This window comes from Perognathus longimembris, chromosome 9 (genome assembly GCF_023159225.1).
Source record: "Perognathus longimembris pacificus isolate PPM17 chromosome 9, ASM2315922v1, whole genome shotgun sequence".
NCBI lineage: Eukaryota > Metazoa > Chordata > Mammalia > Rodentia > Heteromyidae > Perognathus > Perognathus longimembris.
Window position 1 is genome coordinate 60,979,655 of NC_063169.1, and position 24,562 is coordinate 61,004,216.

At 42.6% G+C, this 24,562-nt stretch overlaps 1 protein-coding gene and 1 long non-coding RNA gene across 2 annotated transcripts in view; one reads left to right on the plus strand and one right to left on the minus strand.

Annotated features, from left to right (window-relative positions):
• Positions 1 to 24,042, plus strand: part of Samd5 (sterile alpha motif domain containing 5) — a 47,262-nt gene extending 23,220 nt beyond the window's left edge. The window contains exon 2 of the mRNA XM_048354258.1: positions 23,195 to 24,042. Coding sequence (XP_048210215.1) covers positions 23,195 to 23,257 — 63 coding nt within the window. The 3' untranslated portion in view covers positions 23,258 to 24,042. The remainder of the gene's footprint in view (positions 1 to 23,194) is intronic.
• LOC125357382 lies at positions 905 to 23,314 on the minus strand. The gene is made up of 3 exons (XR_007212137.1): positions 23,193 to 23,314; positions 7,397 to 7,405; positions 905 to 1,369 (listed from the first exon to the last, which is right to left on the minus strand). It is a non-coding gene; the product is annotated as an uncharacterized LOC125357382 (long non-coding RNA).
• Positions 24,043 to 24,562: the final 520 nt, after the last annotated feature.

A 24,562-nucleotide genomic window follows, 5' to 3' on the forward strand; every position in this document is an offset into this window, starting at 1 on the left:
ACAGAGGTCAACCATGAACCAGGTTTGTTGCAGTTCAGCCACGGTGCAGAATTTTATTTACCGAACAAATGAGAAAGCACTACGAGTCTAGAGCACTTTTAAGGCTTCAATTTGATGGATTTCATATTTGTGTTTATTGCACATTAGTATATTATCTGATGATTATTAATATTGCTGATGACACCCAACATGTGTTTGTTAAACGCCAGGTATGTGCAAAGCACTGTTAGGACGTGGAGGAACTGAAGGATGACTACGGCATATTTGTGCGCTGAGGGAATTTATGGTTGGGAGGAACATACACACCCAGACACGCACATACAAAAATTCATCCATATATCAACATAGACTGTTTATGTTTCATCGTCATGACACGAATGCCAAGAAGAAATATAAACAGGATTCATGGGTGCTGTGTGGAGAAGAGCTGTTCGTTTTGAGTAGGTTCTGAGGAGGAAACCGGGTGAAATGAATAAGATGAGGGCGTGCTACAGCGTGGACTGGACACTAGACCCTGAGGGTCCGCCTGAGGGTTTCAAGGGTCTTGGATGCTTCATGCATGTTTACATCTTTAGCACCTCGCTAGAAATGTTAGTTGAATGGGTGAATGTGTGAAACAGCTGTTTTGCCAGATTTCCGTTGCTGTGTCAAAATACTTGGCGAGTTAAGCGCCTTAAAAAAGAGGAAAGGTTTGCTTTGAGTCATGCTTGTAGCGGTTGCAGTCTTGTCATTGCTTTCCTTGAGTGCTCTGGCCGTGTGTGGAGCCTGAGCATCGTGGCAGGGAGTGTGGAATAGAGCAGAGTTCCTCCCGTACTGGTGTCTGGGGAGCAAATGAGAGGGCAGCGCCAAGATCTCTTTAAGGACACCGCCCCCCAGTGACCTAACTTCCTCCCTGGATGGTTTCGGCCACCTCCCAAAGCTCCCTTAGCTGGGAACCAAGCCTTATTTAACCTGCGAGACTATGGGAAATGCATCAGATTTGAACAATCTGGATCATTATTTTTTATCAAAATGCTAATGAGTTTGGAATTCATCCCATGGACTAGAGAATCAGATATATTTCTTTAGCCAGGAGTCTTACCTGAAAAGATTTACTTTGCAAAACAAAGAGACTTTACTTGTTATTAAGAAATTTAATAGCATCAACATTTTTAGAAAGCTCCAGAGTAAGCTTTGCAGAAGATCTGCATTAAGGAGGTACAGCATTCAGAAGAAGCTGAATAAATTCCTAAGTCATGACTTTGTTGTACTTTCTTCCCTCTTGACACTTTCATCTCACTGAAGAGTGGAGCAGTTGGGTTACCCTTCACACTCTTCAAAGCACTGATTTGACTAGTTCTATGCACTTGAACTTTAGAACATTTAAAATCTGCAGTAAAGGTGAGTTGTGACTTACAAATGCTTTTTAATACAAGTTTGTTAAAATATTGCCATTAGGTACTTACTTTATGGTTATCACTGTTGGTGTCAGGATTTTTATTTATTTATATTTGAAGGAATAGGAGTAGGGGGGTCGGTAGGGAGGAGGGAAGGAGGGAGAAAAATGAGGACGGGGGTAACAAGTATGACAAGAAATGTATATGTATTCACTACCTTATGTAAATGTAACCCCTCTGTACATCATCTTGACAATTAAAAAAAGAATAAACATAAAAAAGAAAAGTGGACTGGGAATATGGCCTAGTGCAAGACTGTTTGTTTCGTATACATGAAGCCCTTGGGTTCGATTCCCCAGCACCACATATATAGAAAACGGCCAGAGGTGGTGCTGTGGCTCAAGTGGCAGAGTGCTAGCCTTGAGCAAAAAGAAGCCAGGGACAGTGCTCAGGCCCTGAGTCCAAGGCCCAGGACTGGCAAAAAAAAAAAAAAAAAAAAAAAAGAAGAAGAGGAAAAAGAAGAATAAAAGTAGTAGAAAAAGGGTTTCTGGCTATTGAAATGGTTTAAAAAAATAACGATAGGAAGGTAAGACAAGTCCTGTCCAGGGTGTGATTAGTAGTAGGAATAGGGAGGGAGGAGAAGGATGAATGTGGTCATGTATACATGCATACTTCATGTATGTGTGTGCAAATGGAGCAACAGAGCTTGCGATTGGTTTGGGAAGCGGAGAGGAGAGTGGTGGAGCTCCTGAATCTGGTCAAGGGCTGTGGGTGTGCACATATGGACTTGTGAGAATGGAACCCCTTTGTCCAACTAGTTGACGCTAATGTGGAGAAAGAGGGAGACATGGTTTGAGAAGACATTTAACGTTACATACAGTTTAAAGAGATTGGCTAAAGTTATTAGAAGATAGAATTAAACAAACACCAAACATACGGTTTAGCATCTTCTGCAATTTTTTCTTAACATGAGCTTTCTTTTGGCTTTAAGGTATATTAGTCTTTTACTGTGTGTTTTAATATTAGATTCTGCGTAAAAAAACAAGAGCAAAAACTAAAGACAGAGCAGTCAAACCCAACGTTCTTGCAGGATGGGAAGTATTTGTTGCTTGTTTGCTGCTTCCGTTTTGCATAAGCAGCCTTGGATTTGTAACTGTAAGTCGAGATGCCATAGGCAGGAATGGCATGCCCGTGGGGGAAGGAGGGACATGGGGAAGTACAGTGGCTTACCACCATGCTGCATATGTGTTCTCAGGTGTGTACGGGAAGGTGCGCGCGCTGTGTGCACACAAGTGCATGTGCATCTTCCTTGGGATTTTCCTTAGAGGGGCAAGACCCTGCCAGGCACTCAGGAAGCAGGTGCAGAGGCTTTTTCTTGGGATGGGCATGTCAGTTCTCATTTCCTCTCGGCTGAGAACGCGGAAGCAAAGCAGCCCACAGTGCCTTCTGGGATCCGCCAGCGCCTGCCTTCCCCTGGCCTTCTGGAGATGAGCCATACTGCCCAACGCCTGCATCCCTAGCTACACTTGGCTGTGGTTTTACTTTTTGTCTTGTGGTCCTCTTTGAGGTTTGTGTAATTAATTTAATAAGCAGAAAATAAAACAGTAAGAGACAACGTTGCCAACTGAGGAACTCCTGTAAATACTAAAAAAAAAAACAAAAAAACAAAAAAAAAAAAACAAACAGGCCACTAGTTCACAAACGTAGAGGAGAGTCACTATTTCGTTCTATGCCCGGAGTGTTTTGTGTAATCAGCCTTCTCTGCAATTTCTATGTGACATCTTAATCTGTTGTTCTGAGACGTGTAAAATCACACCACACAGATCCAAGTTAATCCAAGTTAACCTCTGAACTTGACCTACTTTCATTTCGTATTGGCCTTGTTCAGAATTGTAAACTACTGTCTTGCCTGTAGTCCATTAAACAGTGTTCTGTTTATAAAACATACGCTTCCTCCTCCTGCCATTGTAGATCTTTTCTGGCTCTAGAAGTTTGTATAACAAAACCAGAATATATATTACATTGTCTTAGGAAATTTATACTTTTTTCATGATTCAAAAATAACAGCTTTTCCTCCCTACTTTCTACCATATTTAGAGGTAAAAGCAATACTTTTGGCTCAAAAGCATTCAATGAAGTTTCAGAAAAGTACTTTAATCTCATTTGTATGAATAAAGTCCAGTCTGTCTATGTAATTACACTAACGTCATAATGACCAGTTATGATTCTGTAAGTTGTAGAACTCAGTCTAGCTAAGCCTTTAAAAGACCATGTTTGAGCCAAGAGCCAGTGGCTCACACCTGTAATTCTAGCTACTCAGGAGTCTGAGATCTGAGGACCATGGTTCAAAACCAGTCTGAGCAGCCTTGTGTTCGAGCCCCCATACTGGCATGTGCATGTGTATGAACACACATACACACACACACACACACACACACACACACACCATGCTTGAAATTACATTTAATTGTGGATCTTAGAATAATCATCAGAGTAATTGAGAATAATTGCTGTTTTCAGTCCTATTTTTCCAGCATGGGAAGGAAGGCCCATGTCTTTATCATTTCTGCACCTGAGCCCCAACCCAAGGCCAGGTGGGGACCCACTATATACCACATGCAGAGACATGCTCACGGAAATGTCCCTTTCCTTCTTTTTCACTGTGCTCATCAATGTCAAGATGTCCAACATTCATCTCAGAACAGCACTTGGACTATTGTTTGAACTTGACAGAGGCAGTGCAGACATGACCAGAGTTGAGGCAGGCTTTGGGCACAGAAGGGGCTGGGCAGTCAGCCAGAGGCAGAGCTTACACCTGACATTGGGATCCAAGGCAGATCCACAACTCTGGGGCATGCCATTTTTAAAAAAATATAGGAATGGGATTATATACAATTAGCAAGCTTGAGAAAGAGGCCATAGTAGCCCAGCGTTAAATTAAAGGTAGGAACCAAGTAAGTAAAACCGAGTAAGAGATGGCAAAAGCAGACTGCAGGATTTGCAAGAACACCACAAGAAGAGAGTTAGTTACCTTGAGTGTGACATGATGAGGAGCTGTGGATTAGAGAAATCGAACCAGGGGCTGGGAATGTGGCTTAGCAGTAGAGAGCTCGCCTCGCGTGCATGAGGCCTTGGGTTCCATTCCTCAGCACCACATAAACAGATAAAGTTGGAAGTGGCGCTGTGGCTCAAGTGGCAGAGTGCTGGCCTTGAGCAAAAAGAAGCCAGGGATGGTGCTCAGGCCCTGAGTTCAAGCCCCAGGACTGGCAAAAAAAACCATATGAGAATGGAACCATAGGATGTCTGGTATGTCTATCTCCCTGTGTATGTCCCATGCAATTTTGGGGGCCTTGCAGATTTGAAGCCTTCCCACAGGCCTGGCAGCTGGAGATCCAAGAACAGTTGATGTTGCAGTCTTGAGTCTGTCGTCAGTCTGGAAGCAGAATTCTTCCCTTTCCAGAGACTGGATGGCATCTAGCCAATTATGCAGAATAATCACTTGGCTCAAAATTTGTCAGGTTAACATGCTGGTCACCTCTAAAACAGTGTTCACAGGGACGTCTGGATGGATATGTGACAAAATCCTGGGCACATCAGCTAAGCGAAATGGACATCAAAATGAGCCATCATACCACAGATGGTGAGAAGGGCCGCGGGGGGCTCTTATCTCCCGCCACACTGTGGATGTGGAGGACAGCAACCAAATGTGGATTTCAGATCCCTGCTCTGCTGCTAACTGGTTTAGTGACTGGCTTGAGGGAGGTAAAAGCCCATTTATCTTTCCAGAGGCATAAAAGTAGAATGGAGAGGCTTCCACACCATAGGTGAAAGAACTAGTTATTATTATTATTGTTATAGTTTGTATTTTTCTTGTTGAACCCATTTGAAGCACATTATTGAGAAATCTGAATGCCCCAGACAGAAGTAAGAGTTTCTTGTCTAAAGGAATGGCTGGGGAGGGAGGGAGGCAGGAACTGGTTTCCCTCTGGAGGCTGAGTATCACAGGTGTGTGGTTAGAAACCACCAGCTAGGGTCATTCTCATCCTACTTCCCCAGTGAACCAGCGCCTGACCTAAGATCACAGCACATCTAAGTTCTGTGGTACGAGGCCTGTAGTTTTGCCTTTGCTTGCCTTGGTTTATCTAAACATTCACACACACACACATACACACACACACACCTTATCTGGAAATATTTCTATAGCTTGAAATGAGAGCACCTTGGTAGGTAAGACCCAACAGCCAAAGAACTTTCTAGTGATAGAATTGTGGAATGAGTTGAATGTAGCCGAAATGAGAAAACCACTTCACTTTGAGTGGGATTACTACCGTTGAAATCATGTTCATGTTAGTATTTGTGCATTTGGGTGGCTTGGAGCTCAGTCAGGTATAACTACTAAGATGTACTCAAATTTAGGTACATATGAGGTGGGAAAGGACATATAATTCTGAAATCATGCAAGTGGTCATTTATGGGCGGTATTCTTTTGTGACTGAGATTGAGTTTGTGGTGATGAACTCAGAGTTGATACAAAAATAGAATTTGTGAAGCACTTTGCTTAAAAGTTAAGAGACATCTTAAGACACCAAAGGCAAGAAATCCAACTGATTATTAAATTCACTAAGAATTGAGATTAGGGACAAAATGTTCCTCAGGCTGAAGCATCCTGGGAATGGAGACTATGTCATGTTGGGCTCTGGTGATCTGGATGTTGGGAGATCAATGTTCGAGGAAAGCCTGGGAGCTATACAGACACGCAGTCAGGGAAAGGAACGCTCTATGGAGAGCAAGATCTCTTAAAGGTAATTGGAAATGTATGTTTAAATTGAAGCTACTCAAAGGAGATTAAGGCCCTTCAAATGCCGGTACAGGGTGAATGGAAAATTTAGAGCATATATAATTTATATGAGACTTTCTGTGGCATCCCAACATTATTATAATAAAACTCTTGGTTTTACAGGACAGGAACCTTTGTATTTGACCACAGGGTGGGCAACAGGAAAGTTAATGACAATCAATAGTTCTATTTTTAAGACAAAGAAATGATATTGCATGACTGGCTGTATGAGATAAATAATAGTGCATTTACCTGAACTCATGTGAATTCCAGTATTTCTGTACTATTTATCGGGCATTCTAAAAGACATACAGGTTGAACACTGCTAATCAAAAAATCTGAAAGCCCTAAAGCATCCCAACATGACATCATAAAACTTTATTTCACGCATGAAAATATTAAAAATACTGCTATAAGGTTACCTTCAATTTGTGAAGATATATGTAGTGAAATGAATTTTGTGTGTAGTTTAGATTGAGTTCCCGCTCTCAAGGTATACATTTCTTCTATGCCAAAATTCTCAAATTAGAAATGGGGAGGGGCTGGGGATATAGCCTAGTGGCAAGAGTGCCTGTCTCGGATACACGAGGCCCTAGGTTCGATTCCCCAGCACCACATATACAGAAAACGGCCAGAAGCGGCGCTGTGGCTCAAGTGGCGGAGTGCTAGCCTTGAGCGGGAAGAAGCCAGGGACAGTGCTCAGGCCCTGAGTCCAAGGCCCAGGACTGGCCAGAAAAAAAAAAAAAAAAAAAGAAATGGGGAACACTTGTGTTTTGTTTTTTTGTTTTTTTTTTTTTTTTTTTGCATAAGGGGTACTCAACATAAAAAAATCAGATTTTCTTGCGCAAGCAGACATTCTGTCCAGTCACACTGATATAAATTCATATGCCTGGCAAAATGACTTGAACCACAGTTATCAAAGATGTTTATCAAAGGAGTGTTAAGCATGTTAAAGAGGCTGTTATTACGCTCCTTGCCATTCAACAGAGTGATATTCCAAAGTTAAGTTCAGTGTACGGCTGTCCATCCAGGTGGCTGGATGGTCCATCCTATGTTCGTCGCTTATGAACATAATAATTAAGAGGGATGCCATCGTGTCTTTGTTGCCTGTTTCCAAATGTGCCATGCTTTTGTCGTTTTTAGTAAGGAGATGAACACTTGTTTCGGTATCTCTTGCTGTGACCTGTAATAGCTAAGGCAGGTTTAGTAAGAACACCCTGTGGATGGCACATTCTATTTAATATTTTCATCTGACCTTTTTGCATACTACTATTTGAGTTAGAAATGTAAAATCCTAGGTGAATCAGAAATTACCCACCTAATTTTGCTCCAGATCCACTCCCTAAATTTGACAGTGTGAAAGCTTTATACTTTGTTGCTTGCTGCACAGAGCAAGAGCTTTTGAACTTAATTTTGCAGAGCTGAAATTCTTTGGCAACAAAATAATTCTGAACAGTAGTAGAAAATTTATGGATTTCAATTAGAGTTTGTAGTGTATCATAATTCCAGTTTTATATTCCATGCAGTTCAGTGTTTTTGATTTTTAATGGGGCCAGTGCAGTAATAATAAAAATGATTCAAAATGCACCCAGTAATTACAGAGATTTGCTGTTGCTTTTGCATTAAAACTGACGATGATTTACGCTCAGAGAAATTGCGGTCTGTGGCTCTATTTAGGGTATTCTTGCTATTAAGCTACTTATTAGTTATGGTCAGTGATTTAAAGCTTAAGAGCTACATTAGAGGGCTGTAAAATTATTTATTCCTTAATAGATAATAGTAAATTTGAAACAGACGTTAGGTTAATTATAATCATGTACATTAAAGAATAAGTATTATTAGCCCTTTGTCTCTTTTTAGGTCTTTGGAAATTCATTTCAAGTAAATGGAAAAAATGGGTGATTGGATAGACCACCCTTGGTCTCCTGGTTTGTAAATTGTGACCATGTTTTCTGGACATCCATGAAAATAATTTTAGGTTCTCATTGTGAGCCCTTCCCCATGCTAGACATGTGCTAGTCGTCATGGGAACATCTCTGTTCTCAAGCTGATGTTCCCCAAATTCATCTGGAAAGGTCAGAGTCAGGCCCTTGTTCTGATTGGGGGTGGGGCCCGGGGAAAGGAAACATACTTAAGAATGTGTGTACTGTAATTTGGCATTGCCGGATGGAGCTCATCATGATTCCTATTAATCGTGCACCTATGTACATGTATATGAATGTATGTGTGCTTATACACACATATGTACATAAATTAGGATTTATGGGTAACTTGTTGAAGTTTTCGGTGAGAAATCTTGCAGTGTAATCTCAGGACATGTCAAGAGGAGCTCTTGTCACAATGGTTAGATATTTGCCTTCCCGTGTAATGTCTAGGTGTTATACTAATCAGGAATCTGCTGATAATCAGGAATAAGGCTGTTAAAAATGTGTGTGAGTCATCAGAATAAGTTAGATTGTGATTTAACTTTAAAAAATCTACTTCTTCCCCCACCTTCAACTGAAGACCTTAGCATAACAAATATTCATTTCTGACTAGACAAATGTGTATGTTGGGGTGGTCAGGGCTTTCTTCCGTTCAGTGACTCAGGGATCTGAGCTTTCTCCCACTAATGTCCTAGTGTTTCAACACCTGCCTCTTCGTGGACATTGGCTTAAAATGCTCAAAAAAAAAAAAAAAAGGCTATAGCCTAGAATTAGCTCTACATTCCTGCATATATACCACTGACCAGAACTCTATTAAAGAGTCTCTTTGTATTGGTAAAGGAGTCTGGGAACCAATGCCTTCCTTGGTGCTAAGGAAAAGAGAATTCAGATGATAATGGATGAGTACACAGTGTTTGTGTCCATTGCAGTACATCCGTGTTTCTGAATTGGCTACATGTAATCTTGTGAATTTATATTATTAATACGTGGCATCTTTTAAATAATTTTGTGATTTTTCTGCTGTCCTCTGCTCTACATTCTAACGAATAGAATAAAATCAGTTGGTTGTACCTAGATTCTTATCACTTGTGGCCTGCTACATGGTTATGTATCCCAGTCATCCTGCCTCTTAAGAGTCATTGGTTGCCTAGACAAAGCATAGCCCCACCCACTGGGCAGGTGATATTTCCATTGGTCTGTCCCACGTTGGGCCCATCCTTTCTGTCACTGACCTCCTCCCTTGGTCCCCAGTGACTGCCCTTCCTTTCCTTTCATGAGAATTAATGGTGCACATTTGGAAGGTGGGAGAGTCATTATTTAGCTGTTTAACAGAACACGGCTGTTGATAAATCCAGTTACATGTTGTATTAGTCTTCTATTGCTGCCTAATTAATGACCACAAACTTAGTGGCTAAAATAATGCCCATTTATTATCTCATAGTTCTGTAGGTCACAATTCTGGGCAGGCTGCAAGCGGGTTTGGGCTCTCTGTTCAGGAGTTTTACTTGGCCAACTTCAAGCTGTCATAAAGCTTGAGCTCTTAGTTACAGTTTCGGAGGGAAAATGTACCTCCAGACTTAGTTAACCTTTTGGGTAGCATCTAGCTCCTGGCAGCTGTTAATGTGAGGACTCTGGTTTTGCCTGGATGTTAGCCACGGGCCATTCTCTAAGCCTCGTGACTACCATCCTCTCTATCCTTGTTGCTCCCTTCATGTTCAGACCAGTAATGGTAGGTTGAGCCTTTTTCAACCTTTCCATTCCTTCCTGTTTTCTAGCCAGAAGAATTCTATGCTTTGGAGGAATCAGGTTGGGCCAACTTGGGTGATCTCTGTTGTCATAGTCTATTACCATGTGGAAGTAACATTTCCTCATGTGTGCATCGAGTCCACCCAATCCCAGGGAGCAGGGGCAGGACTACAAAGGCAAGAACTCTACTGAGGTCATTCTGAGAATTCTGTCTACTACGTGTCTTTGCCTAGGGTACATTAAAAAGGAAAGTTTTGTTTGCAGGAACCTGTTGTTTGCCCAAATACAGATTTGAAAAGGAAGAAATCTTTGTGTTAGAGTTACATGTGAAATGTGAGCTGGGACTTGATATATGGAAAATGCTCCAAACTTTACTTAGGCAGTTGACATCAAAATTGTTTACTTACTTGGCTAAAATTAAGAACATTCACATGCAACAAAGTTGCTTATGAATAAGTATGATAAAAATATATAGCAGTGGTCAATTTAGGAAGATTTAATGGGAGCCATATTTTAACGGAATAATGACGCAACTTAGAATGAGTGTTTTATTAAAAACCAGGTTGAAATTTTACCTAAATGGCTTAATAGTTTTCCTACATGTTGCCTCCTCAGAGCTCAGTTGACTCATTAACCCTCTCTCCCCACAATATACTCCCATACCATTTTTGAACAGTGTGGCAGAATTTGTTTGTTCTGTGCCTCTGAGCTTGAGTCCACAGTGACGCCTTTGACTTGTTTAGACCACTTCCTTTGTGATTTCTGAGAACTGAGGCTATCTCAACATCTATAAAGTGAATGCACTTGCAATACAGAAATTAGATAATCCCCTGTACTTCTTCTCCAAGGCATCTCCTTTGCCTTGCTTTATTTTCTTATCGGAAAAAAAATACCTACTGGAAATGATCTTCTTTCTTTAAGACTTAATATACCTAAATATGGGATGGCCATGTGCTCAAAGAAAACACGATGCTATGAACAAACTTTGCACAGGGTTCCCAGAGTGAATTAACTATTCCTCCCACCCTTGGCTTTCTGCCCATGAAATGAAGGCCTAGGGTAATGGTACCTAGTATCTCTGGCTGCTCAGTGACTTTCCCGCACTGTCCTACCCTGTAGCAGTGCTCTGTGCTCTGTGTCCCTGCTACTTGGACAATGAAAGAGAAAGATGGTAGGGATTTTTCTAAGCATAAGTGTAGAAAACCGGGCCTGGCTCACCCTTTAAACCTTTCCCTCTATTCTCAATGACTAGACGCTGCCAACCCTGCACCTAGAACACCCAACATGGCACAGAACTGTGGCTGATGGCTATACATGTGTAACCAAAGAGGAATGAGCCAGTGTTGTGGCTCATTGAAATTCTAGGTCATTTGTTACTACAGCATAGCTGGCCCATCCTGGACGGATAAGTGTGGCCTGATGGTGTGTGTACCACCTTGGAGATCGTGGCTTTAATACTTATTTTGGCCAATTTTGAGCTGACAGTTCTGCACAGATGTCACATAGGCCCTACGGGGCAGCTCATTGGTTTAGTCTTCTGCTTCTTGCTTTGAGTCTCTGTGGCTTTACTCACTTGGTCACACACTCCTGTCGGAGTCCACTAAGCACTCCCTGTAAAAAACAGCAAGTGCAAGGAAATGAATTCCTAGGAGATGAACTTTGCCACGTGGGTAATGGGAGCTGACAGAGAAATGTTCCCCTCCCTCCCGCCTCCCTTCCATATACAGTTCTGAGATGCGTTTCCAAAGGCTGTGGGAAAATATTGAAGAGTTGGGCAACACGTCATCCAGTGACCAGCTCTGTTCTGCATCCCTTGTCCCCATGTTGTGTCAGCTTTTGTTCCATCCGTTCCCTTCCTCCTACTCAGGAAGGGAAAGAAGCTACCTGCCCAGCAGCCTTCATTTCACACTGCGTCTGTGAGAGGAGCGTGACTCATCGTGAGTCATGGAATTGACTTTAGGCGAACCTATCTAAACATTATCCACCACCAGAGTGAATTACTTCAGTCATTCCACTGTGTAAAGGGCTCTACAGCACAGTCAGGGTACAAAACAAAGCAAACACTTGGCTACTCACACTGAAAGTCATTGTTAGATTTGGTAGCCCCCAAATTACTCATCCCCTTACCTCTGGCACACAGCTCTGCCTCCCATCATTAGATCATCCATCCGTCTGTCCATCCTGATGTTGTAACAGCCAGGTTTTAGTTGGGAGGAATCCATGTTTTTGGAACTCAGGTCTTGTGTTGAATAGGACATGGGTAGGCAAAAGTTTCAACATTGAAAGCACACAAGTTTGGAATTGTTAGAAGAGCGGTCATCCTACAATACCTTGCTTTCTCTTTGCTCCAACTCACCAGTCAGTCTAGAGTGTCCTGTGAGGCAGTTGGTACCATGAGCAGAGCTGCCTGATTTAGAGATTGAGGCGACCCAATTCCCGTAGTCTCTCTCAGCTCTGCTCATCTTTACCTAGGAAATCCTTAAAAACAAACAAACAAACAAAGATCACAGCATGAAAGGTGCAGAAGGTATTTTAAAATCATCTAGCCAACGTCTTTATGTCTTAGATCATGAAACAAGTCTGCGCAGTTCAAGGAAAGCAGTCTGCTCTCTGGAGTGACTAGGGTGGGGGAAAGGAATTGAGGGGCTATAACTTTGGCTGTTAAGAGAATACTGTTTCTTTTCTGACATAATTAAATTCTTGATTATGATGCTCTTAAATGAACCATGAAATTCTAAGCACTTACAATGCAAGTGTGATTTTTAACTAAGGCTTTTTTCCCTCCTTCCCCTCCCCCAATCTGAATGATAAGGTGGTAGATGCATAACTAATCTTAGCTGAATCTATATTAAGAAACCTGCAAGGTGTCTTTATTTAACTTGCGTGAACTGTGAATATATTGTAGTGTTAAGTAGTATGATTTTGCACATTAGGTCTGAAAATAAAAACAACTTCTTTAATGTGAAAGGTTATTTTTAAATTTAGTCTCCTAGGGGGATGAAAAGCACAGAGGAAAAGCATGGACGAGTCTGATCTTAAATGTGATTTGGGGAAATGTGTGTGTGTGTGTGTGTGTGTGTGTGTGTGTTGTATCTGATGGACAAAAGCCAGGGTTTAAAAGATCCTTCTTATTCCAAGATTCTTATTCTTGCTTAAATCTTCTGAAAAACATCCAGCTAGGAGTGAGCTGTGGTTTTGGTTAGGGATGTTTCTATGGAAGGAAATTTGTTTCCTCTCTGGAATTGTGGTTCCTGTGGAAACGACATGGGATTATCGGTGTTCTCTGCTTAATGTCTTTGCTCTTCTGTGTCAGATTCCTGAAGGGGTGAACAATGAAATATTTCAAAGCCTAACTGTGAAAGATTGGGTAGAGTAGAAAACCAGCTCCTCTGAGTAAAGACATAAAAAAGAGTGGCTTGTAGCTTCTTGAAATAACTGCTGTGAGAGCTTCTTGCTGGTGGCCACTAATGAGTGCAGGCATGTAGAGACCATGTATGTTATATTTGATGTCCATTTTCTGAAACTTGGCTTTTTAATCTTTTTTTTTTTACAAAATGTATTCGAACTTCTGTCAGAGTCTAGTTTTAGCTTCTGACGATGTCTTTCTCTTGGGAAAGTGTTCCTAATCCAAGACTGCTGATCCGTGAGGAACTAGTACAAGAGTCCTACATTGTTTGGGTACCAACTGTTTTCAGTGTATCTCTCCATAAACAGTGTGTTACATATTTATGGATTTATATTAGAGTGCTTAAATTCCTGGGCATTTTTATTACATTTTAAAGATTATCTTTAAATAGTTGTACAGAGGAGTTACCATTCAATAAAGCAGTTTATGAATACAGCTTGATCATTGTCACCCATTCCACATTCTCACCCATCTCTCTTCTACCTATCCCTTCCCCTATTTTTCCCTATCTTTTCCTCTTCATTCTTCCACCCCTCTCCCTGAGGCCCTACCCCCATCCCTTACTAGTACCCATTTCCTGGTTTTTCTTTTGTTGGGCTTTGACTTTGCCTAAGAAATTACACTATATGGTTCTCCCTAGAGGCCACCGTATTTCAGTTAATACATTTGTAAACACTTTCACACCACCCAACAGTGTTTACTTATAGATGCATAGGTTCATTTCCACATATGAGGGAAATCATGCAGCCCTTGTCTCTCTGGACCTGACTTACTTCACTTTCCATTTCTTTACAAATGGTACAATATTCTTTCTAATGGATGAGTACAATTCCATTGTGTATATATACCACGTTTTCTTGATCCATTCGTCCATTGGGGGGCATCTGGGCTATTTTCATACGTTGGCCATGGTGAATAGTGCTGCACTGAACTAGGTGGTACTGGTGACTTCACTGTATCCTGGTTTGTGATCTTTAATTTTTCTCAGTCAAAAGGCAGTAGGGAAGTTGGGTGCCAATGGCTCCTACTTGTAATCCTGCCTACTCAGGAAGCTGAGATCTGACCACCCTGATGCTAAGCCCACCCAGGCAGGCAAATCCACAAGACTCTTAATCTCTGATTAATCAGCAAACACAAAGACAGAAGTTGAGGTGATACTAAATGGTAAAGTCCCAGCCTTGAATGGAAAAGCTAAGCAAAAGTGGGAGGCCCCGAGTTCAAGCCCCAGTACTGGCATACACACACACACACACACACACACACACACACACACGAATACTGCATGCACACAGTGCACACATTCATGCACGCGTGCATAAAGCAATAGGAAAGATACAGTAAGGTTATGCTGTCTTTGCCTGGGGCTCCTCTGCATGTATGGGCAGGCACACGTGTGGATGAGGTAGAGAGTACAGTGTTTTTTAAAACAATTAAGGACATCTTTATGCTTCAATAAGCTGAGAGCTATTACTGTATATAGGAGTTATGTTCTGTAGGGCATGCTTGACAAAGCTAAATAAAATTTCAAGTTCTAAAAAATGGCTAAATAGTGCTTAAAGCATACATATTCATGGTTTATTTGGATAACACTTGTGGAAGACAAACTTCGTAATACTGTTGAACATCCATTATGTGTTTGTTCTGAAGATGCCAGGCATCTATGCCTCCTTAGGGGCTGGCTGACACCCCCACTGAGTGAACTAGGAGGACTAATTCCATGTCTTGGTATAAGGCAGGTTTTAGGAAAAAAAACATCCACTTAGCTAGGCTTACTTCTCAACAGCCTTGCAGATAGTAGCTCCTTTAATCCTCCTCAGGGCACTGTGACACGAGGGCCCAGTGGAGTGAAGTGGAGAATGGTCAGGCTGAATGGGCACCAGGCCACCCCAGCCGAGTACAGCAGGCAGGGCTGGGGATGGAGTCCAGAGTCTGAGCGGATGCCAAGTCTTGTGCTGCTCCCTGAGGGGGCTTCACATCTGCAGGAATGGATGAGATGGGGGCTTAGGAATACACAGAGGCGGCCTGGTCTGAAGTCACGGGTCCCATCCCCTGTGTTCTCTAGCTCCTCCCCCATTGTGTGTCTCTGTCTCTCTCAGTCTCTGTCCCTCTCTCTCTCTCACACACACACACACACACTCACACACTCACTGGACACTCGTGCATGTCTAGTTCAGAGCACCAGTATGTGGTAGGACTTCATGTTTACAGGGTTTGCAGTCTCATGTAGCTCGTTCACCTCCCCCGAGGTTCATTGGGTGAAGTTCAGCCACCCGAGGTGGCTCAGATGGCGTCCTACTTGCAGCCACCCTAAAGCTTTTCTCTTGATGGCCCAGGAGAACTTTGGAGAATGTCTCTTTTTACCCTGCCTAAATCAAGGTAGCTTGAGGAAACCCTGGGCAGGTCCCTTGGACAGGCCTTCCCTCTGGCTGCGCTGAGCATGCAAATCAGCCTTCCTTAGAATTGCTAAGGAGGATTATGACAGTTGCCTCACTTCCCTGCCCATTCCAATTTGGCAGCTGAGGTCAAGGCCCAGTGGAGGGCCATGCTTCAGTACTTGGGGGCTGAGACTCCATGCCAGGAGGCCATGGGGTATTTTAATGGGTAGATGGGGGTGGGGGTGGGGCTCTGCTCAGTTTTTCCAAGTCAGTTCAGAGGCTCTTGCAATTATCAAAGCCAGCAGGCCAAGTCCTTGAGAGAAACGTGGTTTTAGTGGGAAACTTACTATTTATTTTCATAAAAATGTTATTTAGGTTAACATGTTATGCCTGTACTGTTATGCCTGTACTAATGCTTTTATTTATTTAGGTACTGGGGTTTGAACTCAGGGTCTCAAGCGTGCTAAGTAAGCCAGGTGCTCTTACCAGGGCCATAAGGATGAATGGCTTTACTCTGAGTTAGGTAGGTGAGGCAGAACCCCACGTGAGCCAGGGTAGAGACAGACCTCAGCCAGTGTCTCACCTACACAGCCCCCAGCTACGTTTCCAAGAGCTGCACTAACAAGCAGACACACCCAGTGTGCACTCTGCAGGACTCAACTGTCTCCGTCACATCTTGGGTGCTACTTGGAGCTCTGGGAGCATAATGCAGAGAGACAGCCCGGAAGCTCCTGTCACTGTGGCTCCTGGCCTTCCTGTCCCTCTGTCAAGGGTTGGGTGGGGGAGGTTTGGGAGATGCCGCTCCCCCTCACTACAGCTTCTGCTGACAATCCTTATGGAGAAGAGGTCTATGGGGGCCCTCCTCACCTCCCTCCTCTTCAAAGGGGGGGGAGGGTATCTTTGTCCATCTGGTCTCCTCTCCTTGTGTTTGGGTGAGGAATGGGCTCTGTCCCCTCGGAGACTAATTCTTCCCATAGTCCTTACCCTTGACCCCAGTGAGAATACTGTACAGCCCCCAATTGTGCCACTGTGTTTCCACATTTAGTTTCTCTCTATGGAATACTTCTGCTCATAGTTTCCTATCTTGGATTTGTTTTTAAAATCACTGTTCCCTTCAAGTACAGTTTTACCTCCGTAGACATCCTTTTATACTTCTCCAATAGTGACCCAGCCCTGGCGGTTTCTTGTGACAACCTGTTAATTATTATGAAATGAATGAAAGCACAGTACAAAATTCCTAGCAGTGAGCTTCCTTATCTTTCCCCCCTGACGAGGGAGACAACATGGGTAGGACTGTGTCCAGCCGTGAGGAGGACCTGGTGATGGAAGGGACAGTCCCCTGGAGGTCTGGTTCCACTACCAGAGCACGGTCCTACAGGTTGTCCTCTGAGTGGAGTTAGCTTATTTGGAAGAGTTACTGATGAGGACAGCAGAAAGGTGGTTCAAAACCTAGGGAATTTACTTAATTATTCAGTGGGAAAAACTTATAAAATCAGTCAATGCTTTGAGGATGGCATAAAGAAAGATGCTTTTGTTTTCTAACCTTTGGATTTGTTCCTGAGAAATTTCTGCATAATAAGTGGGTAGGAAAATTTCCAAGTAGCCTTTCTGGTATATTTTGCATTTGCTGAAAAGCTGCAGGGAACTCCTGAGTGAAGATTGGAACCTCTGGGCCTGAAGCAGCAGTGAGAAGCAGTGTTTTAGAATCTGCTTTATTTGTTCCAGAAACTGAACAGTAATTCACCATTCTATCAAAGACATACCACGGTGAAGATGGAGCAGAGAGTTAGTGAGGACAGTTTATAACTGAGTTATATTCGGGTATTAGTTTCTAAAAATACACAAAAGAAAGTCTTTCTATATCATTATCTAGATCATTTTGGAGTGGTCCAAACATTTTTCTAGCCAATAGGACTCTAAGAAATCTATTTTGTAAGACTTGTATACTAACTACTTGCATGATATCATGTTGGGTCTTCCCTCCTGGGGGGATCTGGGGACCAGCTTGGGCCTCTCCTACAGCCAAGGCCTGAGAGGATAGCCACACAGAGCATTAAGACACATGGGATTACCTGGGCACTGGTGGCTCACACCTGTTATCCTACCTACTCAAGAGGCTGAGTTCTGAGGATTACAGTTCAAGGATAGCCTGAACAGAAAAGTCCATGAGACTCTTATTTCCAAATAACTGGCAAGAAGTCCAAAGTGAAGGTGTTGTTCAAGGGATAGAGAAGCCAAGGGCTAGCATTTGGTCCCTGAGTTCAAGCCCCACTACTGGCACGCACATGCACGCGTGCGCGCGCACACACACACTATATATATATATACACTTACACACACAAATATACATATATAGAGAATTAGTGAATGTGAATTGAACACTTTTATGTATCATAGGCAAAGGAAAAAAATACCCCCATCTGACTAAAATTTCCCCATATGAACTTAAATTGGTGAGAAATTAATGTAAAAACTAATGAAAGATGGATAACTCAGGTAATTGATAAAAATATTAGACAAGCTCAAGTATACAGTCTGTCTTGAAAGGTTGCCCTAGCACTGGTTTGCTGTTAAAATAAGGCTATATTTTACTTCCCTAAGCAAGGGGACAAAAGCGAGGCCCTGCCTTGGTGGGCCCTGTAACTTGCAGTCAATGCAGCCAGGCTGAATGTTGGTAAAGCTTAATTGGAGTGTGTCATTGAGGTGACACATCCTTGTCATCGGCCACCCAGAGATTGGGCTTCATGTTCTTCCTGTAGTCTAGGAGGAGACAAAGCAATGCTTTTTGTCATCATCTTTAATTATTTTGTATCTGGGAGGTAGTCACACTCCAAAGTGGATAAAAATGACCATTAACTAATTACACAGACCAGTTGTGCTCTTTTTCTATTCAGACATGAAAACATGGAGAATTTCTGTCTGTTGGCTTTACATCTGTCTTTTACCATAATATCACAACAGAGAAATACAATGAGGAGCATTGTATGTAGCTCCAGTTGCCTTTGATTTGAGGAAAAAATCATAAGCGCAAAAAGAGTAACAGGCTTGAAGTCAGCTAAAAATCAGAGTAGTCAGCTGAGGAAAATTAATCTGATAAATCTTAATTTGTAACCACAGAGTAATAACTTCTGTTCACTGAGTAACTTTTTTGCCCTCCCTCCTTCACCTCAGATCAGGATTGAACATTAAAAAGAGATGGGACTTTGGTATTCCCTTTCCTTTCCCTAGTTCCAGTACATGTATATACATTATCCAGAGTACTAAAATAAGTTACAGTGATGTCAGGGGTAAAACCATGGGAAAGAAACACAAAAGAAAAAGGGCATGATTTCACATGGCATGTTGAAAATTACAACAGCAATATACCACTTGTTTCCAGACTTTGGAGTTCATTTCACTAAGCATCATCTTAGTGTTTATATGGGCATAGCTACTGAGCTATTGTGATCTTCTGCTAGGACTATCCTAGACGTGTACTCATTATTCCCAATGAGGGAAACCATAGAGTCTATGTTTCTTTGGGTCTGGCTCACCTCATGGGGGGCGGAGAGGGAGAAGTGGGAGGTGTGGGGGGGGGAATGAAGGAGGAGGTAACAAGTTGGGTAAGGAATGTACTCACTGCTTTACGTGTGAAACTATAGCCCCTCTGTACATCACTTGACAATAAAGAAATTTTTAAAAAGAGAGATGTGACAAGCTGGGTAGCAGTGGCTCACTCCTGTGAGCCTGGCTGTTCAGTAGGCTGAGATCTGAGGATTATGGTTTGAAGCCAGCCCAGGCAGGAAAATCCATGGGATTCTTATCTCCAGTTAACCACCAAAAAAGCCAGAAGTGGAGCTGTGGCTCAAGTGGTAGAGTGCTATCTAGCCTTTTGCAGAAAAGCTCAGGGACAACATCCAGTCTCTGAGTTTAAGCCCCATGTTTGACGCACACACACACAAAGATGTGATAAGAGAAAAATTAAAATCTCTGCAAACAAGAGTCCCCCACCCTTGAAACACTGAATGTGTTCTATATATCTCCAGTACATTCTCATGATTTATTTGTTTGGTGCCAGTACTTGGGCTTGAACTCAGGATCTCACATTCTTGCTTAGCTGTTTTGCCCAAAGCCAGAGCTTTGCCATTTGAGTCACACCTTGCTTTCTGGCTTTTTGCTAGTTAACTGGAGATAATAGTCTTTTGGATTTGCCTGCGCAGGCTGACTTTGAACTCCGTTCCTTAGTTCTCAGCCTCCTGAGTAGCTAGGATTTTAATCGTGAGCCCTCAATGCCCAGCTTACTCTCATGATTTTTATGTTATTGTACTACACACAAGGAAGAAGACGTATGCACAGGGGAAGAAATTGTTGTTTTCTTGGTGGGATGAAGGGAGACCTGGTTTTCTTGGTAGGAGTGTAGAGATAATTTGGTTGGGGGAATGAGAACTGAAACACACATGGTACCTTAGTTCTGTGGACCCATGTTTGCTCAGGAAAGTTGTTCTCCACAGTTGATGTCCTTCCAGATTGTCAGAATTGCTTTACAAACGAACGCATTTCTCTTGCACATAAAGAGCAGCTATGCGGACCAGGCGTGGGATGTCACAAAGTGTATCAGCCGCCAGAGAATGAAGAGTGTTCCTAAGGGAAATTAGCAGTGTTTCCTGTGGCGTCGAAGGCATGTGTGCTTGCCTTAATCACACTTCTGTGACTGCACTCCCATCCTAGAACCCTACGACTCATTGTGGAAATCCCGTGGTTCTGCCTCCCACCCTCTTCTGCAAAGCAGGAAAAATAACGACTTGCAGGGCGGGGCTTGTTGAAGGAGTGGGATTTGTGCTTGTGGTTGACTTGCCAGGTGAGGGAAATGACTTCGCAGTCCCCACTGGATGATGGTGACACTTACTGGGTGATAACCTGTCCGAAAGCATTTCTGTCTTTTAATCAGTTCCTTTGGCATGTGGGGCAAGTAGGGCTGGCCTTCTGCCTGACGTGGTGCAGAACGGGACCTCATTGGGCATATGGGTCCATTACGCCCTTTCCCCTATGATCTGTACTTAGTCACTAGGGGCATTGTAACACAAGGCTTTTCTTAGTTCTCTCTCTCTCTCTCTCTCTCTCTCTCTCTCTCTCTGGCAGTCATGGGGCTTGAACTCAAGGCCACCAGCTCCCAGTTTTGTTTTCTCTTTTTTATTCCTATGATAAAAGCAACTGGCTGTCTGATGTTGGTGGCTCGGGCCTGTAATTCTAGTTACTCAGGAAGCTGTGATCTGAGGGTCATTGTGGGAAACCGGCCCTGCTAAGGAAAGTCTGTCAGATTCTTATCTCCAATTAACCAACAAAAAGCCAGAAGTGGGTATGTGGCTCAAGGGGTAGATTGTCAGCTTTGAGTGAAAAAGCTAAGAGACTGTGCCCAGACCCTAAATTTAAGACCCAGTGCCATCACAAAACAAAAACTAGTTATCTTTTAGTCTATAGTGCATGCAGTTTTCTTTATTAATGTTCTCTCATTGATTTGCACACTGCAGCAGTGAGAACCAAACAACTTCACTTTCTTTCTATTGCATGAATTTCCCTTTTCTGTAGGGCTCTTACACCCTTAGACACCCCAACCCCCAGCACACCCTACAACTGTCAAGATAGGTTGAACATGACTTTTTCACTGATTATAACAGGAGGTAATTTCAATAGAGGCATTAAAATTGAATGTGGGTCTTAGGTTGACTTTTGGATATATTAATTACCAGTAAGACGCTTTCTTAGTGTTACAGCCAAACACACACACACAAAAAGAAGCCTGAAAATAGCTGGCTTCTTTGGAGAAAGACATGTCTGAGCATACTTAGTAACACGTTATACCCGTTCACCAGTGACTTCCTAAAAACATCTCCCAAACTAATGAATAGTGACACAGTAGTTAACATGGTGCCATCAGCAGGTAGCTATTATAGCAGGGGCGAGAGTGGTTATGTGCTGCTTTGAGGACTATGCAGAATTATTATTATTCTTTACAATGCAATATGAGTTTTTTGTTCTTTTGGCACTTACTAAAACCTCAGGCAATAAAACTGGGGTAAGCCTGGAGAGATAGAGACTAGAACAACACAAGGAAAGGAACTGAAGTTGGGGGTTTGCGGTGGATCTGTTCCTTAGGAGGCAAAGATGGTGGGCAGGGAAGGGAGGGCAGGTCACGGTTTGAGGCCAGCATCCCCCGAAAAAGAAACTCAGGAGACTCCATCTCAGCCAGAGGCTGGGGACGGTGGCACGCTTCTGTCATCCCAGCTTACCGAGGAGGCACGATGCCTGGGAAACGGTAGTATATGCCCATTGTCCCTAGAGACAAGAGGAAGCACAAATAAGGACACCAAAGCCCAGGCCAATCCAAGTATAAAGCAAGACCCTCGTTTAAAAAAAAAAGAATTTACAGAAAAGAAAAAAAAAGTAAGAGTAAAAATATATCATCAAGGCAAAAAAGGGACTGGTGGTGTGGCTCAAGTGGGAGTGTACCTTCCTAGCAAGCCCTGACTCCAATTACTTATACTATCAGAAAAAAAAGACAAAAATTGATTCACTCTTTCCCCAAAGCATTTCAACAACAACATCATCATCAATGTCACCAGCTACTAGCATCCAGGCAGCACAGAACTCCCCAGGAAACTTCTAGACTCTTGTCACCTTCTCCCTGTGATCTCTTCCTTCCTTCCTCTCCTTTGTCCATCCAGGACCGGTGAAAGGATTCTTAGCACATGGCAGAGCTGTGGCAAATGAGCAGAAAATGAATCTGTCCCTGTCTGTTGGGATTCGAGGAGTCATTGTGGTGATGAAGGGGTTAAAACTGTCCACGCATACCACAGCTTGGAGATAATTAGGTTTAATATAAACCTGAGAACCTTGCCACTGATGGCCATGCTACTAAGATTACTGCTTTGTAAGGAATCTCTATTAATCTGTTCCCAACTCATGCTTTTTGAATGCTTGTGTGAAAAAGGTTATTGTTTATGCAAACAAATGAGAATGATTAAAGATGATTGTGAATATTTTTTTGGAAGATGCATTTTGAATTAGCACTTACACATATAAGTTGCATAGAAGAGTAATTCTTTGAGCAGGAGATAGGTAGCCACGAGAATGTCTCCCAGGACTATTGTTAAGTTTGTTAATGTGTAATGTTGAGAGGCATGATTTAGCGGTGGAAACTATTACAAGGTGGTCTTTTATTTCATCCCTTTTCACTTCCCTTTTCTTAGAAGGAGCATTCAAAGAAAAAAAAAGGTAAACTATTTAAAAGGAAACACTGGTTTGAAAAAAATAAAATGCACTGATTTATTAGCTTGAGAGAAAAAAAATGATATACAAAACAAAACAAAAAACCCCACTAAAAACAAAACAAAAACCTCCAGACTCCTAAAGCAATTTTTTTTTCCAAGTCTACATGATAAGCAGGAAGGGACAAGTATGATTTGAAAACAGGACAAAGAACTCATGCTGGACTAGGGGAATAAAACGGGCAAAGGAGAATGTGAATAACCCGGATATGTTCAAATCCACAGGTCCCTATGGCTGGCATCCTAGCGTACTTAATGAATTGGCCGAAGTCATCACAGAACCGCTAGCTATCATTTTTGAGAACCCGTGGAGGACTGATGAGATGCTGACGACTGGAAAAGGGCATATTTAGAATCTTCTTCCAAAAAAAGGGAACTTGGATGGTGACCCTGGAAATACTCATCAGCTTTACTCTTTGCTTGGAAAAATTCTGCAGTGATCAACTTAACAAAATCTGTAAACTGGTTTATAGTACCTAGAGGAAAGCAGTTATAAAAAAAAAAAAAGAGCCACATATAAAGTATTGCGCTCACTTTTCAAAGTACACATCTTATACATGTCCTGGATTTGCTCTTCTTTATTCTGTGACTTCTTGATAAAAACTGATGGGGCTAAGGAACTTTATAATTGCTCATTTTAAGTATAATTCAAACAGGGCGTTTATGACAAAGCTATTAGTCATATCATTTCCCAATTAGCTTTTTATCTTGAGAACTGTACTTTCATTTAATATTTTCCCATGCATGTTTCACTCCATATAGATTTCATTAAGTCATGATATTTCACATAATTCTCTATCAAATGCTTTGGTGAAGGAATTCTTATCTTAAGGGAATCCATAGAGTTAGTTCATATAGAGATAGGATAGTAAAACTGGTACATTCTCCTAGTGATAACACTAAGAGAAGAAAATGTCTTCTGACTTTTCTTGAAATTTGATGCAGTTGAGGGTGAGTGGTAAGGCCGTACGGAGTTCCTGCTCGGAGCCCTAGCAAGCAAGGCTGGGCATCTATTCTGAGAGGATTGTTTTTCTATGCTAGGTGACGGCCAGCCCAGCTCCTCCTGAGCTTCAGGCTTCCCCCAATGGCTTCCAACTATAGGCCTGGTGGGGCTGGGGATATGGCCTAGTGGCAAGAGTGCTTGCCTCCAATACATGAAGCCCTGGGTTCGATTCCCCAGCACCACATACACAGAAAACGGCCAGAAGTGGCGCTGTGGGTCAAGTGGCAGAGTGTTAGCCTTGAGCAAAAAGAAGCCAGGGACAGTGCTCAGGCCCTGAGTCCAAGCCCAGGACTGGCAAAAAAAAAAAAAAAAAAAGCTTGCCTCCAAATATAGGCCTGGAGGTAGAAGAGGAGAGAGACAGAGGCATGAGGACCAGACCCACCCCTCTTCCCTCCCTCCCTCCCCCTCTTCCTCCCTCCTTTCCTCCCTCCCTCCTTCTATCTCTTCCTTCCTCCCTCCCTTCCTTCTTCTATCTTCCTTCCTCCTCCCTCCCTTCCTTCCTTCCTCCCTTTCTTCCTTCTATCTTCCTTCCTCCTTCCCTTCCTTCCTTCTATCTTCTTTTCCTTTTTTTATGATACTGGGATTTCAAC